This window comes from Chiloscyllium plagiosum, unplaced genomic scaffold, assembly GCF_037043375.1.
Source record: "Chiloscyllium plagiosum isolate Xiang-an unplaced genomic scaffold, Cpla_swu_hap1 HiC_scaffold_10, whole genome shotgun sequence".
Classification (NCBI taxonomy): Eukaryota; Metazoa; Chordata; class Chondrichthyes; order Orectolobiformes; family Hemiscylliidae; genus Chiloscyllium; species Chiloscyllium plagiosum.
The window spans coordinates 30,759,278-30,778,423 of NW_028270148.1; the positions used below are offsets into that span (position 1 = coordinate 30,759,278).

Genomic DNA, 19,146 nt, shown 5'->3' on the forward strand with positions numbered 1-19,146 from the left:
GTTCCACTACACGTATGTGAGTAAGATTGGAGAATTTCAGGCACAGATTGCCTGGTGGGATTATGTTGTCATGGCAGCAATGGAAGATCTGAATGTTAAATATTTCTGGTTACAAGGTATTCATAAAGTGTAGGAAAGGATATAAAGCAGAAAAAGTGATGATTTTGGTTAAGGAAAGCATTGCAGTACAGGAGAAAAAGAATGCTTCAGAAGGATCAAGGACGGAATCAATTTAGTTCAAGCTAATAATTAAGAAAGCTATAAATGCATTGTTCACTTTAATATATAGACCACCAACAAGAATATAGAGGAACAAATCTACAAGGAAATTGAAAATGAGCTTCCAAAAGGCATTCAATACAAGTGCCACACAAGAGACTTGTGAGAAAAGACCATAAGACCATAAGACATAGGAGTGGAAGTAAGGCCATTCGGCCCATCACGTCCACTCCGCCATTCAATCATGGCTGATGGGCATTTCAACTCCACTTACCCGCATTCTCCTCGTAACCCTTAATTCCTTGTGACATCAAGAATTTATCAATCTCTGCCTTGAAGACATTTAGCGTCCCGGCCTCCACTGCACTCCGCGGCAATGAATACCACAAGCCCACCACTCTCTGGCTGAAGAAATGTCTGCATTTCTGTTCTGAATTTACCCCCTCTAATTCCACGGGTCCTAGTCTCCTCGCCTAACGGAAACAATTTCCTAGCGTCCACCCTTTCCAAGCCATGTATTATCTTGTAAGTTTCTATTAGATCTCCCCTTAATCTTCTAAAGTCCAATGAATACAATCCCATGATCCTCAGCCATTCCTCGTATGTTAGACCTACCATTCCAGGGATTATCCATGTGAATCTCTACTGGACACGCTTCAGTGCCTGTATGTCCTTCCTGAGGTGTGGGACCAAAACTGGACGCAGTACTCCAAATGGGGCCTGACCAGAGCTTTATAAAGTCTCAGTAGCACAACGGTGCTTTTATATTCCAACTCTTTTGAGATAAATGACAACATTGCATTCGCTATCTTAATCACGGACTCAACCTGCATGTTTACCTTTAGAGAATCCTCGACTAGCACTCCCAGATCCCTTGATACTTTGGCTTTGAATTTTCTTACTGTTTAGAAAGTAGTCCATGCTTGTATTCTTTTTTCCAAAGTGCAAGACCTCGCATTTGCTCACATTGAATTCCATCAGCCATTTCCTGGACCACTCTCCCAAACTGTCAAGATCCTTCTGCAGCCTCCCCACTTCCTCAGTACTACCTGCCTGTCCATCTAACTTCGTATCATCGGCAAACTTCACTAGAATGCTCCCAGTCCCTTCATTCAGATCATTAATATGTAATGTGAACACCTGCGGCCCCAACACTGAACCCTGCGGGACACCGCTTGTCACCGGCTTCCGAAAAAGAACCTTTTATCCCAACTCTCTGCCTTCTGTCTGTCAGACAGCCAATCCTCAATCCATACCAGTAGCTCACCTCGAACACCATGGGCCCTCACCTTGCTCAGCAGCCTCCCGTGTGGCACCTTATCAAAGGCCTTTTGGAAGTCTAGATAGACCACATTCACTGGGTTTCCCTGGTCTCACCTACTTGTCACCTCTTCAAAGGATTCTAACAGGTTTGTCAGGCACAACCTCCCCTTACTAAATCCATGTTGACTTGTTCTAATCCGACCCTGCTCTTCCAAGAATTTAGAAACCTCATCCTTAATGATGGATTCTAGAATTTTAGCAACAACCGAGGTTAGGCTAATTGGAGCGTCTTATCTTCCGACTGGGAACCCTCCAACCACAGGGGATGAACTTGGACTTCACCAGTTTCTTCATCCCCCCTCCCCCCACCTTGTCTCAGCCGAATCCCTCCAGCCCGGCACCGCCTTCCTGACCTGCAGTCTTCTTCTTGACCTCTCCGCCTCCACCCTACTCCGACCTATCACCTTCACCTTGACCTCTTTCCACCTATCACATTTCCAACGCCCCTCCTCCAAGTCCCTCCTCCCTACCTTTTATCTTCTCCTGCTGAACACTCTCTGCTCATTCCTGAAGAAGGGCATGTGCCCGAAACGTCGAATCTTCTGTTCCCTAGATGCTGCCTGACCTGCTGTGCTGTTCCAGCAATAAAGTTTCAGCTTTGATCTCCAGCGTCTGCAGACCTCACTTTCTCCTATAATTTTTCATCTTTTGTCTTGATCCTTTCTTGAGCAAGAGGGTTACAACAGCGATCTTCCAATCATCCGGGATTTCCCCTGACTCCAGTGACTTTTGAAAGATCTCAACCAATGCCTCCACTATTTCCTCAGCCACCTCCCTCAGTACTCTAGGATGTAGCCCATCGGGACCAGGAGATTTATCAATTTTAAGACCTTTTAGCTTTTCTAGCACTTTCTCTTTTGTAATGGCAACCATACTCAACTCAGCCCCCTGACTCCCTTTAATTGTTGGGATATTACTCATGTCTTCCACTGTGAAGACTGACGCAAAGTACTTATTAAGTTCTCCTGCTACTTCCTTATCTCCCATCACTAGGCTTCCAGCATCAGTTTGAAGTGGCCCAAACTGTCATTTGTTTCTTATGTATTGAAAGAAACTTTTACTATCATTTCTAATATTACTGGCTAGCCTACCTTCATATTTGATCCTCTGCTTCCTTATTTCTCTCTGTTATCCTCTGTTTGTTTTTGTAGCCTTCCCAATCTTCTGATTTCCCAGTGCTCTTGGCCACTTTATAGGATCTCTCTTTTTCTTTAATACATTTCCTGACTTCGTTTGTCAGCGATGGCTGTCTAATCCCTCCCCGGATATACTTTCTTTTCTTGGGGATGAACCTCTGTACAGTGTCCTCAATTATACCCACAAACTCCTGCCATTTTTGCTCAACTGTCTTCCCCTCTAGGCTCTGCTTCCAGTCTATTTTCGTCAGTTCCTCTCTCATGCCCTCATAATTACCTTTATTTAACTGTAACACCATTACATCCGATTTTGCCTTCTCTCTTTCAAACTGCAGACTGAACTCTACCATATTATGATCGCTTCTTCCTAAGTGTTCCCTTACTTTAAGATTTTTTTATAAAGTCTGGTTCATTGCACTAGGTCCAGAATAGCCTGCTCCCTTGTGGGCTCCATGACAAGCTGTTTTAAAAAGCCATCCTGTAAGCATTCCATGAATTCCCTTTCTTTGGATCCACTGGCAACATTATTTACCCAGTCTACCTGCATATTGAAGTCTCCCATGACCTTGCCTTTCTGACATGCCTTCTCTATTTCCCGGTACATGTTGCGGCCCTGGTCCTGACCACTGTTAGGAGATCTGTACATAACTCCCATTATGGTTTTTTTGCCTTTGTGGTTCCTCAGTTCCACCCACACAGACTCCACATCATCCGACGCTATGTCATTCAGTGCTATAGATTTAATTTTGTTCTTAACTAACAAGGCAACCCTGCCCCCTCTGCCCACCTCCCTGTCTTTTTGATAAGTTGAAAATCCTTGGATGTTTAGCTGCCAGTCCTGACCCCCCTGTAACCACGTTTCTGTGATGCCTACCATATCATAATCATTCACAATGATCTGTGCCATTAGTTCGTCTGCTTTGTTACAAATGCTACGAGCATTCAGGTAAAGTGCCTCAATGCTAACTTTCTTATCATTAGAGATATTGGAAGTCATAAGATGTCCTAAGTTATCCTTCCTTTTTGCTGCATTCCCAGTCTGCCTCAAGTTTAAATCTGCCTGCACATATGCTATCCTGCTGCTTATCTTTCCATTTAACTCCATACTCCCTGTCGCTTTCACTTTCCCTTCCCCCCAACTCAGAAGTTTAAAGTCCTACTGACCACCCTATTTATCCTCTTCGCTAGAACATTGGTACCTGATCGGTTCAGGTGGAGACCGTCCCAACGGTACAGATCCCCCCGGTTCCAAAACTGATGCCAATGCCCCATGAAGTGGAATCCCTCTTTCCCACACCAATCCCTTAGCCATGTGTTTACTTCCCTAATTTTCTTATCCCTATGCCAATTGGCACGTGACTCGGGCAGTAATCTGGAGATTATGACCCTTGAGGACCTGTACTTCAATTTCCTTCCTCATGCTCGATAATCCCCAAACAGGTCCTCCACCCTAGCTTTGCCTATGTTGTTAGTCCCAACGTGGACCACAACAACTGGATCCTCCCCCTCCCACTCCAATATCCTTTCAAGCCGGTCAACCAAAGAAAAGCTATAGGTTGTGCATTAAAAGGGACAGCAGCAACATGGACACAAAGAATAGGCAAAAGAGAGTCATGGTTATAGATCTTGATGTGCAGGGCGCAGTTTAAAATGTTAAGAGATGACCATAATAATCACCACTTTTGGTAAATCTTAAGTGCTCATCATCTCATGGTTAAATGAATTATAAGACATATTGGGATGTTAGTATTAGGAGTTGCTAGATCTTATTCACCTATGTTCTGTCATAAGTGTTTCTCTTCATTGCTAAGTCCTTAACAATGTGCTCACACAATCGTATCTGTTTCAACTCTCTCAGTTCAGCGTGTTTGCACTGTGCAGAAACCTTTCCAGATGATTCTACCCATTGCTATTAAATAGAATATGGGTAAAGGACAAGGAGCTGGAAGTGGGATGAACTGAGCAAAAGTTTTAGGCCAAATTTGTTTTTTGTGGTTCCCTTATTTTAAATTGGCAGGCTGTAGGTTGACTTACATGAAGCCTCGTAGTGAATTCCGGGACAGATTATAAATATTGCAAAAAGACCAAACAAAAGTTCTGTTCATGTGTTTCTAAAGCAAATAAAATTCTGCGCATAAACTGTAACATTTAGTATGCATTTTAAAGCCTGCATTTTGCAAGATTAATTGGATAATTCCTGTTTTTTTTAAACCATTGTCACCATATAAAAACCTTTGATTTGTTCGTTTATTCCTGTTATCCATTAGAATGTGAATAGTTATTTTTCTAAATCATTATTTGCTCAGTCTGATCCACGTGGACTGAATTGAGAGACGGAATTGATTTTCTTTTGCATTTTCCATTGTGGTGATTCTCAAGTGGTCCTTCTTTTTTGAAGAAAAGGCAGCTGACCTTTAAAGACCTTTATGTGACCTGAGATTTTACTGCAGATTTCATCCAGATAATTGTTGGTTTCACAGGTTCTGGCTTCAGCTGAACACTGTATGGACTGATGACTCAACTGCAATCATTGCTCTGGATAATGTAACTCTCAGCCTTGACTGTTATCTATCAAGTGAGTATAATCATTGCACTTGTCTGTCACTTTCTTTTCTGTTTTATAATACTAGATCTTTAACAAGTTATGGTGTCAGAATGTAACCTTTCTGAATAAGTAAAGTGGTGGCTTCAGCTTTTGATATATCCCAGGGTTGTTTCTGTACTTGGAGACGAATAGAATTACATCTCTCAAAGTTTATTTATGATTCACATTTTAAATGTGCTTTTGATATTAGTTAAACATGCATGTGATTGCAAATAGCCAAGGAGAGAACCTGGATGTGGCAGTGAATTAGAACACCACTTTATCTCTGAGAATTGAGTTTATTTTTTGCAATGGACTTGTAGTTTCTCTGTCCTATGTAGATGGCTAAAGAACATAGGAACAGGAGTAGGCCATTCAGCCCCTCAGGCCGGCTGCAACATTCAGTCAGATCATGGCTGATCATTTACCTCAAAGCAACTTTCCCCCACTAACTCCATTTATGTATGGAGGTATCTTGAGGTCCAAGCCCATAGCTTCTTGAAAGAGGCCACACAATTAGATAGGATGGTAAAAAAGGCATATGGCATGCTTGCCTTTCCTAGTCAGGGAATTGAGTACAAGAGTCAGGAAATCATGTTGCAGCTTTATAAGACTGTGGTAAGGCCACACTTAGAGTGTTGTGTTCAGTGCTGGTTGCCACATTGCAGGAAGGATGTGGAGGCTTTGGAGAGGGTGCAGAAGAAGTTTACCAGGACGCTGCCTGGATTAGAGGGTACCAGCAATAAGGAGAGGCTAGAAAAACTCAGGTTGTTTTCTCTGGAGCATTGGAGGCTGAGGGGAGATTTGATAGAAGGCTATAAAATTATGAGATGCATAGATAGAGTTGATGGTCAGAATCTTTTTCCCAGAGTTGAAATGTCTAATATTGGGGGGGCATGCATTTAAGGTAAGGTGCGGGGGGATATTTAAAGGAGATATGAGGGGCAAGTACTTTATACAGAGAATGGTAAGAGTCTAGAATGCACTGCTAGTAGTTTTTGGAAAGGCAGATATGTTAGGAGCATTTAAGGACTTTTAGATAAGCACATGAATATGTAAGAAATGGACCAAAGGTAGACAAAAGGGTTTAGTTAGATCTTGTCCAACAGGGAGTATGGAGTTAATTGGAAAGATAAGCAGCAGGATAGCATGTGTGCAAGTGGGTTTAAGCTCGAGGCAGATTAGGAATGCAGCAAAAAGGAAGGATAACTTTGGACATCTTATGATTTCGAATATCTCTAATAATGATAAGAAAGTTAGCATTAAGGCACTTTACGAATACTACAAGCATTCAGATAATAGAGTAGATGAATTAATGGCAGAAATGATCGTGAATGATTATGATGTGATAGGCATCACAGAGACAGGACTGGCAGTTAAACATCCAAGGATTTATAACTTATGGAAAAGACAGGGAAGTGGGCAGAGGGGGCAGGGTTGCCTTGTTAGGTGAGAATGAAGTTACATCTATAGCACTAAATGACATAGGGTCAGATGATGTGGAGTCTGCGTTGGTGGAATTGAGGAACCACAAAGGCAAAAAAAAACATAATGGGAGTTACGTACAGACCTCCTAACAGGACCAGGGGCGCGAGATGTACCAGGAAATAGATAGGGCATGTCAGAAAGGCAAGATCACGGTGATCATGGGGGACTTCAACATGCAGGTGGACTGGGTGAATAATGTTGCCGGTGGATCCAAAGAAAGGGAATTTATGGAATTCCTACCGGATGGCCTTTTGGAACAGCTTGTGATGGAGCCCACAAGGGAGCAGGCTCTTCTGGACTTAGTACTATGTAATGAGCCAAACTTTATAAAGGATCTTAAAGTTAGGGGACACTTCGGAGGCAGCGATCATAAAATGGTAGATATTATTCTGCAATTTGAAAGAGAGAAGGCAAAATCAGATGTAATGGTCTTACAGTTTAATAAAGGTAATTTCAGGGGCATGAGAGAGGAACTGATGAAAATTGACTGGAAGCAGAGCCTAGCGGGGAAGACAGTAGAGCAACAACGGCAGGGGTTTCTGGGTGTAATTGAGGACACTGTACAGAGGTTCATTCCAAAAAAAAGATTATCCGGGGGAAGGTGCATGGGGTATAAGATAGCCATGGCTGACAAAGGAAATCAGAAAATGTATCAAAGAAAAAGAGAGAGCCTATAAAATGGCCAAGAGCACTGGGAAATCAGAAGATTGGGAAGACCACAGAAACAAACAGAGGATAACAAAGAGAGAAATAAGGAAGGAGAGCATCAAATATGAAGGTAGGCTAGCCAGTAATATTAGAAATGATAGTAAAAGTTTCTTTCAATACATAAGAAACAAAGGACAGGCAAAAGTAGACATTGGGCCACTTCAAACTGATGCTGGAAGGCTAGTGATGGGTGATAAGGAAATAGCTGAAGAACTTAATAAGTACTTTGTGTCAGCCTTCACAGTGGAAGACATGAGTAATATCCCAACAATAAAAGAGTGTCAGAGGGCAGAATTGAGAATGATAGCCATTACAAAAAAGAAAATGCAAGAAAAGCTAATAGGTCGCAAAATTGATAAATCTCCTGGCCCCGATGGGCTACATCCTAGAGTTCTGAAGGAGAGGGCTGAGGAAATAGCAGAGGCGTTGGTTGTGATGTTTCAAAAGTCACTGGAGTCAGTGAAAGTCCCAGATGATTGAAAAATCACTGTTGTAACCCCCTTATTCAAGATAGGATCAAGACAAAAGATGGAAAATTATAAACTGATTAGCCTAACCTCGGTTGTTGGTAAAATTCTAGAATCCCTCATTAAGGATGAGATTTCTACATTCTTGGAGGTGCAGGGTCAGATTAGAACAAGTCAGCATGGATTTAGTAAGGGGTGGTCATGCCTGACAAACCTGTTAGAATTCTTTGAAGAGATAACATGTATGTTAGACCACGGAAACTCAGTGCATGTTATCCATCTAAATTTCCAAAGGCCTTTGATAAGGTGCCACACAGAAAGCTGCTGAGTAGGGTGAGGGCCCATGGTGTTCGAGGTGGGCTACTGGCATGGATTGAGGATTGGCTGTCTGACAGAAGGCAGAGAGTTGGGATTAAAGGTTCTTTTTCAGAATGGCAGCCAGTGACAATGGTGTCCCGCAGGGTTCAGTGTTGGGGCCGCAGCTGTTCACTTTATATATTAATGATCTGGATGAAAGGACTGGGGGCATTATGGTGAAGTTTGCCAATGATACAAAGTTAGGTTTTTGACAGACAGTTAGTACTGAGGAGGTAGGGAGGCTGCAGAAAGATTTAGACAGTTTAGGAGAATGGTCCAGGAAATGGCTGATGAAATTCAACATGAGCAAATGTGAGGTCTTCCACTTTGAAAAAAAAGAATACAGACATGGATTATTTTCTAAATGGTGAGAAAATTAATAAAGCCAAAATACAAAGGGATTTGGGAGTGCTAGTCCAGGATTCTCTAAAGGCTAAGTACATGATTAAGAAAGCAAATGTAATGTTGTAATTTATCTCAAGAGGGTGGAAATATAAAAGCAGCGATGTGCTTCTGAGACTTTATAAAGATCTAGTTAGGCCCCATTTAGAATACTGGCTCTGGAGTGTGACCAGCGGAGATTCACATGGATGATCCCTGGATGAATGGCTAAGGATCCTGGGATTGTATTCATTAGAGTTTAGAAGGTTGAGGAGAGATCTAATAGACACTTACAAGATAATGCATGGCTTAGAAAGGGTGTTCACTGGGGAGTTGTTTCTGTCAGGTGGGGAGTCTAGGACCCGTGGGCACAGCCTTATAATTAGAAGGGATCAATTTAGAATGGAAATGAGGAGACATTTCTTCAGCCAGAGATTGGTGGGCCTGTGGAATTAATTGTCACAGCGCGCAGTGGGGTGTTAAATGTCTTCAAGGCAGAGATTGATAAATTCTTGATCTCACAAGGAATTAAGGGATACAGGGAGAAAACAGGTAAGTGCGGTTGAAATGTCCATCAGCCACGATTAAATAGCAGAGTGGACTTGATGGGCCGAATGTCCTTACTTCCACTCCTATGGTCTTATGGTCTTTTATTTCAATTTGGCGTCATGTTTGGCTCAACATCGAGGGCCGAAGGGTCTGTTCCTGTGCTGTACTGTTCTATGTTCTATGTTTTATTTCTTGATGTCATTATTTTCTAGAACTCCTTTGATTTCTGTCTTGAACATGCTCAATGATTAAGCCACAATTCCAAAGGTTCCCCACCCTCAGAGAGATGAAATTCCTCTTCTTCTCAGTCTTAAATGGCCCATTCCTTATCTTAAGATTATGTTCTCTGTTTTAGATTCTCCATATTGGGGAACATTGTATTTATATATGCACTGTAAGAATTCTGTAAGTTTCAATGAGGTCACCTGTCAGTTTTTGAAACTTTAGGGGCTATGGAACCAGTCTTGTCAACCTGTCCTCATAAAACAATCCTTCCATCCCAGGATTAGTCTAGTGAAACTCCATTGTACTATTGTTTAATTAGTAAGTGCCAATTCAGATAAGAGGGCCAAATCTATACACAGGTGAGGTCCCACCAAGGCCCTATACAACTGCAGCAGGACACCTTTACTCCTGAACTCAAATCCTCTTGCAATGACAGCCAATGTACCAATTACCTTCTCAATTGCTTGCTGTAGCTGCATTCTTACTGTTAGTGAGTCATAAACAAGGACACCCAAATCCCTTTAGACACCAGCATTTTCCATTCTTTCAGCATCTAAGAAACCTCTGCCTTTGTGTTTTTTTCCACCAAAACAAATAACTTCACATTTACTCACATCACGTTCCATCTACTACAGTCTCATCCATTTATTTAGCCTGTCCATGTCCTCTTGAAGCCTTCACACTACTTTGGTTCCAATTCAATTTGGTGATGCCAGCAAATTTGGAAATATTACAATTGGTCCCTAGATCCACGTGATCCTTGCGATATTAGTCACAACCTGCCATCCTGAAGGTGATCCAGTTATTCCCACTCTCCACTTTCTGTCTATTAACCAGTTCTCAATCCATGCCAGTTATTCTCCCCAATCCCATGGGCTGTAATTTTATTTACCAACCTGCTGTATGGGACTTTATCAAAGCCTTCTGAAAATTCATACACACCACATCCTTCATTAATGCCACAAATACTATCTTGTCAAACATAATTTTCCTTTCATATATGCATGTTGACTGCCCAATTTTATCATTTCTTTCTAAATACCCAGTTATCACATCTTTTATAACTTTGTCTATTACAGATGTTGGACTAGCAGGTGCGCAGTTCTCCACTCTTCTTCTTCCACCCATCTTAAGCAGTGGGGGTATATTTGCTACTTTCTAATCCACAGGCAACTTTCAAAAATCTATATAATTTTGATATATAACCATTAATTCGATTAACCATCCATTAATTCAATTGCCCAAGGAATTTATTAACCTTCAATCCAGGTAACTTTCAAGTACTGCAAATTTCCTTTAGTTCCTCAATTTCACAAGTAGAAGTTGCATGGTTTTGTTATCCACTTCACAGCAAAGTACTGGGAGTTGCGGGGTTGGTGAAGTGGTAATCTGGCAGGGGAAGGGATGAGTGTGGAGTAGACAGGGGAGGTGGTGGGTACAGTAGTGGGATAGGTGTTGGGACAGTGTGTGGGGATGCTGACAAGTCAGGTTTGCAGGTCCAGCAAAGAAAGGGGGTTGGGTCTAGCTGTTGGGTGAGATGGGGGTCAGCAGGGGTTGGGTGGGGGTTGTTGACTTCAGTGGGGAGAGATTAGGGAGAATTTGGTCCATCAGGGGCAGTGTGAGTGACAAGGACTAGGCAGAATATAGTTGGGTGTTAAGTTTAACAGTTACCCAAGGAGTGAGAGTAGGTTTTGAATAATCTAACTTATTTTGAGCAACTGTCAGGCTTAAGTGTGTCAGAACCCTTCAAAATCTTTATCTTCAAGTGGTCTTATCGGAATCTTTCAGGAGGATATTTCCAGGGAATTGTCTTGGACTTAGCTACACAGGGTTTCTACATGATCCAATACAGCAATCCAATCTATGCTCTCCATAGACAATCTGGCCATTGGAAAAGCTGGGCCGTGTTTGTTGAGATCTTGGCAGGTGCAGGCACTTCATGTTACTACATACAGAGCCAGTGAAAGCATGTCATGGTGATGACAGGCCTGTTTGCAAAGAAGCATCTACTATTAAATTTAACCAATCTTCACACGCAGTGATGGTGTCATTAGCAGTCCATTAGCTTCGTTGGCTACATGTCTAGAGCGTGGTTCAGAATAATACTATTCATTCCCAATGTGGATTCATTCCCAATTCTGGCTGAGGTAGTTCTTGAGCCCTACCTTATTTCCTTGCACCGTAATAATTTCCTCACTTGTTCCAGGATGAGCAACCTTTCAATGACATTAACAGCACACAGGGAGAGGGTGTTACCATTTGATATACTGGGTCCCAATTTGCTTTGAGTAATAAAATCTCCACATCAATTAGTTGCCTAATAAGCAAAACCTGCCCCCTTTGGCCTGTGCATGCAAGTGTGAGATTTCCAAACGATGGTCAACAGATCTCCCCCCACTTGTGCAAACTTTCTTGGCCACTCGCAATCCACAATTTTTCTTGAATCTCATCGCCTTCCTCTCAGAGACCCAACGTGTGCCAATAATCGTGCTGCAGAGAGGAAGGCAAGTATAGCCCCGGGATTCATGACAAACTCATGCCAGTAAAACAAAACAGGAAAAAGAAACATAGCCAGATATTTTTTCTGAAAGGAATTCACAAAATACAGGATATTTTCTGTTTTTTTAAACGAGCTGACTTCGCTCTGATTCTCTCACATTTCTGGTCCCACTTCACATGGGTACCTTTGAAAAATTAGGTTTTTCATCCGGAAATGATGTTGATTACATCTTCATTCCCAAATTAAGGTGTAAATAGAGTGTCTGTTTGAATGAGATAAGCACTTCACATGTTATTGGTCTTCAAATTTAAAAGAAAAAAGCAACACCGCAGCTGAAAAATGGGTATTGGTCCAGCTGGATGAGACTTCTGTCAGTTTTCAGTTACCAGCTGCCCAGCTTATGGGTGGTTGGCAATGGGAAAGCCACAGAGATACAGTGTGTTTACAGCATAGCAACAAGTCATCTGACTGAATTAGTCCACGCTTCAACTCCTCACATACCTACTCCTGACCTTCGCTAGGCCTATATGGCTCTGAGACGTGGGCTGTCCACAGTAGACACCTAAAGGCGTTGATGCAGGTGTTCAAGAGCCTGCAAATGTGCTGGGAAGAAAGACGCACCTACACCAGTATCCTCGGCCAGGCTAACATCCCCAGCATCGAGGCGCTGATCGCCCTTGATCGGCTACAATGGGCTGGGCATATGACCAACTCAAAACTCTCCAAGTGTTATAAAGTGGAAGTTGACCCCCTTCTGAGGACTAAAACTGAGACACCCAGAGAGGAGCGCCTCATCCTATAATCTGTAAAGAATGGGAAAAGTGGTGTAACCCACTTCTCACCAACTTCAAATGGTTAAGTAAAATAAATCCCTGATACTCAATTCAAAATCAACAAGTAACAATTTATTTATCTAACTCTGACAGGGAACAATTTAACTAAACTATTAATAAACCGAATAAATCCCTTCTAACTATTACCTATTCCCAAAGAAAACAAGATTCTAATGGTCTGTTATTCCACTAAATACAAGTTCCACTCATACAACAAAAATAGAATTTAGTGTCTCAATTACAACCTGGTTATGTGTCTTCTGGAGTGTTCTGTGCCTTTTCCATCAATCAGTCTGTCAGGAATGCCTTCTCTGTCGTTGGTACCCTTGTTATTTAGATGGTGCTATCTGTAAGACGTAGAGGAGGCTGTGAGAGCCAATGATTCTCTCTCAGCACTCAAGGCGTTAATTCTGGCGGATGGCAGCTAGCTCTGGAGTCTTTGTGCACCTGTCCCCTTCTTTTATACCCTTGATAACATATCACTATTTCTTACAAAAGGATTAGTCCTATGTTATCAAAGCCATCAGATTTAAATTTAGTAGGTTTTGGTATCTAAGTGCCTAGTTCAAACTGATTGGCTAAATTCAAAAGCCAGTTGTCTTGGTAAAATCTGCGGCTTGGCCTGCTAACTGTACGGCCTTTCAGTTCGAGTGCTTCATGTACTTGCAAACTTTCAAGCTGCTGCTCACAGACATCCATTTTAAATTTCTAAGCACCACAAAATACCATCTTTTAAAGGGACCACACAATGCATTCACCCCTTGCATTTTACAATTTTACAAGCACCAAGTTCGAACTTCCTGCTTTCTAATCGACAATTAGTCTACCCAACCTTGCAACACAAGCAGGTGCTGTACTCCCAGGTTCAAAACAGCAGGCAAGCCCCAGGTGGACAGAGGAAGCACTTCAGGGATACCCTTAAGGGCTCACTGGTGAAGTGCAGCATTCCCACTGACACCTGGGAATCACAGGCCCAAGACCATCCAAAGTGGAGGAGGAGCATCTGGGAAGGCGTCAAGCACCTCGAGACTTGCTCTCAGGAGAAGAGCCAGGAGAAAACAATGAAAGGAGCATGCTGCCACACCCATGCCCCACTCACCCCTTCCCATGACCACCTCCTGCCCCAAAGGTAATAGAGCCTGCGGTAACTGTATCGGTCTGTACAACCGCCTATGGACTCACCCTGAGAGTGGAAGAGTGATCCTCGTCTGTAAGGGGCTGCCAATGAATGAACAACACATGTATATAGCACAGAACAATAAAATGTTTCAGCCTTAACATATAATGAAAATGTAAGTCAGGATAGGAAAAAAAACATCAGTTTATGCTGATAGGAATTGTGGAAACAGAGAACAAAGCAGGAAAGATACATGATTGGCATATAACAGGTGTAGTATTGATTTAAATTGAATGGGTTGTGAAAATTAACAATTGGTAATTCAAGACAAGACTGTGTGAATGACAAAGAATGAGCTAAGGACTGGCAATATGAGGTAGTGATCTATTGCTGAGTTATTGTTATTGTGTAGGAAGAATAATGTAGTAACTCAACATGAAATGAATAAAGGTAGCATTCAGAAAATGACGGCTGACTGAAACCTGATTCACGAAAAAACTGTTAATTGAAAAATGCAACACAAAACCTATGTCAGTCTGGCATGTTTATTCCATATTTTACCAGCCTAGAATAAATTAAAAAGGTACAAGATGTTCCGTTGTCTAACTCCAATGTCCCTCATCTTGACAAGTATGAAGATTGAGTCAAACAAAATCCAAAAAAAAAGCTTTCGTTAGCAGAAAGACTGATGTGCATTCGGATATAAAGTGAAAGTTACTGTAACTGGAATTTAAAATGGAAATGATAACATATTTTAGCCTGTTGTCAGCCACATCAGCTCTTTCTCAACTTGTCAGTGCCCACATTACTGGTATAGAATTAACTGGACTGGTGATTCATTCTATTACTACGCAGAGCTATTCTAGAAATACTTAAAGAATGAAGCCACAATTCTTAGTAATTTGCAATATAAGCGAGGCAATTATTGTTGCATTTTATTTTCAAGCATGAGTTTGAGAAAGTGGTAGTGAGACACTTTTTTGAATCACATTATACAAGTATTATCGATCTACCCACAGTCCTTTTAGGTAGCAATTTTCAGGATTTTGATTGAGTGACAATGATATGTTTCCAAGTCAAAATGATATGTAACTTGAAGGGGAGCTGAGAGATGCTGGGGTCTGTTCCCCTTGACTATCTCAGTAGTAAATCTGCAGATTTTGATATGTGCTGTAGAAGAAACTGAAGATAGGATGTAAGTTGTTTCTACAATCATATTGCAAAATCAAAAATACAAAAAGCAGAAAAAATTATAGAGCTTAGAAAGAAAGAGATATTCATTTAAAGAAAGACAGAAGGATAGAAGATTGAAGAAGTTTGCATGTTGTATTCAAGAGATGTTAACTGCCAGATGATAAGCTTTCATTCAAATACAGAATTTTGCTATGATCTTATCAGTTCAGGACTTGGTGGCTTAGTGGTATTGCAACTGGGATAGTAATCAAGAGATCCAAGTTAATGCTTGAGAGTCATGAGTTCAGCCCCCACTTCAGCAGCTGATGAAGCTTAAATTCAATGAATAGCGCCAGAAAATCAAGCCAGTCTCTGTCATGACAACTGTTATATAAACCTATCTTGTTTATCAATGTACTGTACAGAAGGAAATCTGCCATCCTAACCTGATCTGGCCTACATGTGACCCCAGACCCACAGCAATGTTGTTCTTGATTCTTAAATGCCTTCAAGGACAATTGTTGGCCTTGCCATTGACACCCACATCCCATGAAAGAATAAAGAAATTGATTAGTCATGAAATCAAACCAGAAGATTTGTGAATTGGGTCTATACATCGACTGATAATCCACATGTGAACACAGAATCGACACATTTCAATGAGAAATAAAATTTCCAAGTGGAAGACCTAACCTTAATTATGAAAGTAACAACTTCAAGAAAACCTGTATGATTACACAAAGTAGTTAGAACTATAAAAACTTAACAAGAGTTTTCATTGATATTTTAAAAAGCTCAGAATGGAAGTGTTGGTCATACAGAAAGTGAGTTGGAGAATTAATAATAGTAAACAAGGAGATGGTAGGTCAGAGGAGCAGGGAATTTTGCATTAGTCTTCACTATAGAGGATACAAGCAGCCCATATATAAAGAGCTGTAAATCAGGAAGTTAAAGGGTAGGATGAAGTCAAGAAAATTATAATCATTGGGGAAATGTTTCTGAGCAAATGATTGGTGCTGAGGGCTGACCAATCTCTGATGAACTGCATCCTTGAGTCTAAAAAGAAGTGGCTGGTGAAAGAATTGATAGTTTTAATTTTCGTTAGTTTCAATTTTCCAAAATTTCCTAGATTCAGAGAAGATTATTAGATTGTAAAACAGTGAATGTGACACCTTTATCCAAAAAAGAGGGAGATTGAAACAAGAAACTACAGGGGAGTAGGGTTAACATCCTGTCATAGGAAAGATGTTAGAAGTTATTGTTAAAGACATTATAACAGGACACTTAGAAAAACTCAAGGTATGCAAGCAGTTAATCATATTTAACCAAAATATTGGGATTCTTTGAGAAAGTAATACATTGTGGATGAAGGGATAGAGGTGGATGCACTGTACTTTCCAGAAAGCATTTAATAAAGTTGCACATCAGAGCTTATTGAGAAAATAAAAGCTTATAATACAGGGCCTTGGGTAAAAACAAACTAGTTAGCTAGTTAAGAGGAAACAGAGAGTAAACATAACTAGGTCATTTTTTAATTGGAGAGATGTAATGAATGACACACCTCAAGGGTCGGGGCTGGGATCTCAACTTTTTACATTTTATAAAAATGACTTGGATGAAGGACCCACAGGTACGTTTGTAAAATTTGCTGATGACACAACGTTATGTAGGAGAGTAAATTTTGTAGTGGATATAAATGACTCCAGAAGTAGATTGAATGAGTGAGCAAAAGATCTGGAAATGCATTATAATGTAGGAAAATGTGAAATTGTTCCTTTTGGCAGGGAGAGTAGAAAATAAATATTTTATACGAATGGTTAGAGTTTGCAGAGTTCTGAATGCAGAGGGATCTATGCCTCTTAGTATATAAGTCATAGATGGTTAGTACACACATACTGCAAGTCATTAGGAATGCTAACAGAAGGTAATCATTTATCGTGAGTGAATTGAATACAAACAAAAGGATGATATGATTCAGTTATACAGGTATTGGTGAGACCACAACTGGAATACTGTGTATAATATGAGTCACTTCATTTAAGAAAGGATGTAAGAATTTTCAGAGAAGGTTTATAAGGCTAAAACCTGGAATGTGCAGGTTAGTTATAAGGAAAGTTTGGCCTGGTGAGTCTTGTATCCACTGAAGATTAGCAGAGTAAGAGACAATTTGGTTGAAACACACTTGGTTGAAAGGATCTTGGCAAAATGATTGAGAAAAATAATATTTCCTTTTGTGGGAGAACTTACCTCAAGAGATCATGAGTCTTTGGAATGATCTTCCTCAAAAGTCAGTAGAAGCAAAGTCCATGAATAATTTTAAAGCAGATGTAGATAGATTCTTAATAAGCAAGGAGGTGAAAGGTTATCAGTTTCATATGAGAATGTGGAGTAATACCATGATCTTAGTGAATGATGGAACAGGTTCAAGGGGTTGAGTGGTCTGCACTAATTTGTATGTCTGTATGTGCATATAGAATATTAATTGCATTTATTAGATTTTGATTGTGAATTACTTTCTTTCCAGTTATTCTCACAAACTGCATAAGGCAAAATTTTGATTTTAATTATTTTCTTTAATGTAGGCAATGCAGACAGCTCTCCTGCAAATCATTCTGCCAATTCAAGCCAGTCTCTGCTAGGCCGAGCCTTTGTGGACAAGACTGTTGTAGCTGCTAGTAAGAAGGTACAAGAGGAGATGCAAGTCAGTGCTCTGTCAGGTATGAGCCATGTAAACTAATTTGTTTGACATTTTAAAGAATTGTTTTTGGAATGTGGATTTGAAATGTAGATTTTTCTTTTCCAATTGTAAAGCTTCTCCTGGATTATCTGACATGCTATTGGAAATATTGCATCTTGGGTTGTTCATCTTTTGAGATTTGATTTAAAAAGGCTGAATAAGACTTAAAAGACAACATACAGAATAACACCTTATTCTGACTTGTTTCCAAATATAAGATAAAATGAATGCAGTGTAACAGCATGCTTATTTGGAAATAAATTTTGATTATAAGATTGATTAGAATGTTGTAGCAACTAGTGAGTCTAAACCCTTGTGCTCATCATGAAATGAAACTCCTGCAATCAACATTTTGTCCAGTGCTTTAGGAAATTGTAATGTTGGACTAAAATTGAGGAAACATACCACTCTCCTGGTGATGTCCATGAAACATGCTGTTGCTGTAGGAGGCAAGGCTTGCCAGTCCCAATTCCCAGGTTGTTTATGAAGCAGCTTCTTATATGGAACGGGAACCCAGCTTAGCATATATTTTTTATAATATGTTTCCATATTCTTAGCAAATTATCCCCCCAGTTATGCCAGTTCTCCTGCTATAAATCTCAGTCGCCAATATTTTCTTTATTTTAATTAAAGATATTATCCTTCATTGGTGTAATGAGGAGTGAGAATTTTCCTATCCTTCTGCTTTTCTTTGTACAACAAATAGGTGTGTGACCGTGACCTCACTAAATCCACATGTGGCCTCATCAATACCCTGTATAACTGAAGTATAACTTCCATAATTTTGTATTCAATTCTCCTCACAATAAATGACCTAATGGTTCCCTCATTCCAATGAAGAAATCAATTGATTTCTACTCACTTGTACACTGATAGAAATTGCAGTGCTGCATCTACTGTCTGCTCCTCCTTAGAGTTTGCCAGAAGGTCAAGATCAGGTTGGAAAAGTAATGACAGTTTAAGAGAGGGAAATACAGATCAGAAAGTAGCAGCGTTATCTCCAACAATAACTGATTCCCTAGGTGCTAAATTCAGATGCCTTCAAATTAATGTCATCAATGAAATTTCCTAATGCAATTTGTTACAATTCATTTGTCCATAAGCAATAGAAACAAGAGTAGACCAATTAGCCCTTCGAGCCTACTCCACCATTCAATAGGATCATGACTGATCCAACATTCCTCATGTCCACTTACCTGCCCGTTCTGCATAACCCTTGATTGCTCCACTGATTAAGAACTTATCAATCTCAGCCTTAAAGGGACACAAGGATTCTGGCACCACACCTCTCTGTGGCAAGGAATTCCAAAGATTATCAACCCACTGAGAGAAGGAATTCCTCCTCATCT

General features: G+C 40.6%; 1 protein-coding gene across 1 annotated transcript in view; it reads left to right on the plus strand.

The window, feature by feature from the left end:
- Positions 1 to 19,146, plus strand: part of LOC122552709 (ALK tyrosine kinase receptor-like) — a 1,076,775-nt gene that overhangs the window by 750,017 nt on the left and 307,612 nt on the right. The window contains exons 10-11 of the mRNA XM_087991243.1: positions 5,159 to 5,253; positions 17,643 to 17,777. Coding sequence (XP_087847369.1) covers positions 5,159 to 5,253; positions 17,643 to 17,777 — 230 coding nt within the window. The remainder of the gene's footprint in view (positions 1 to 5,158; positions 5,254 to 17,642; positions 17,778 to 19,146) is intronic.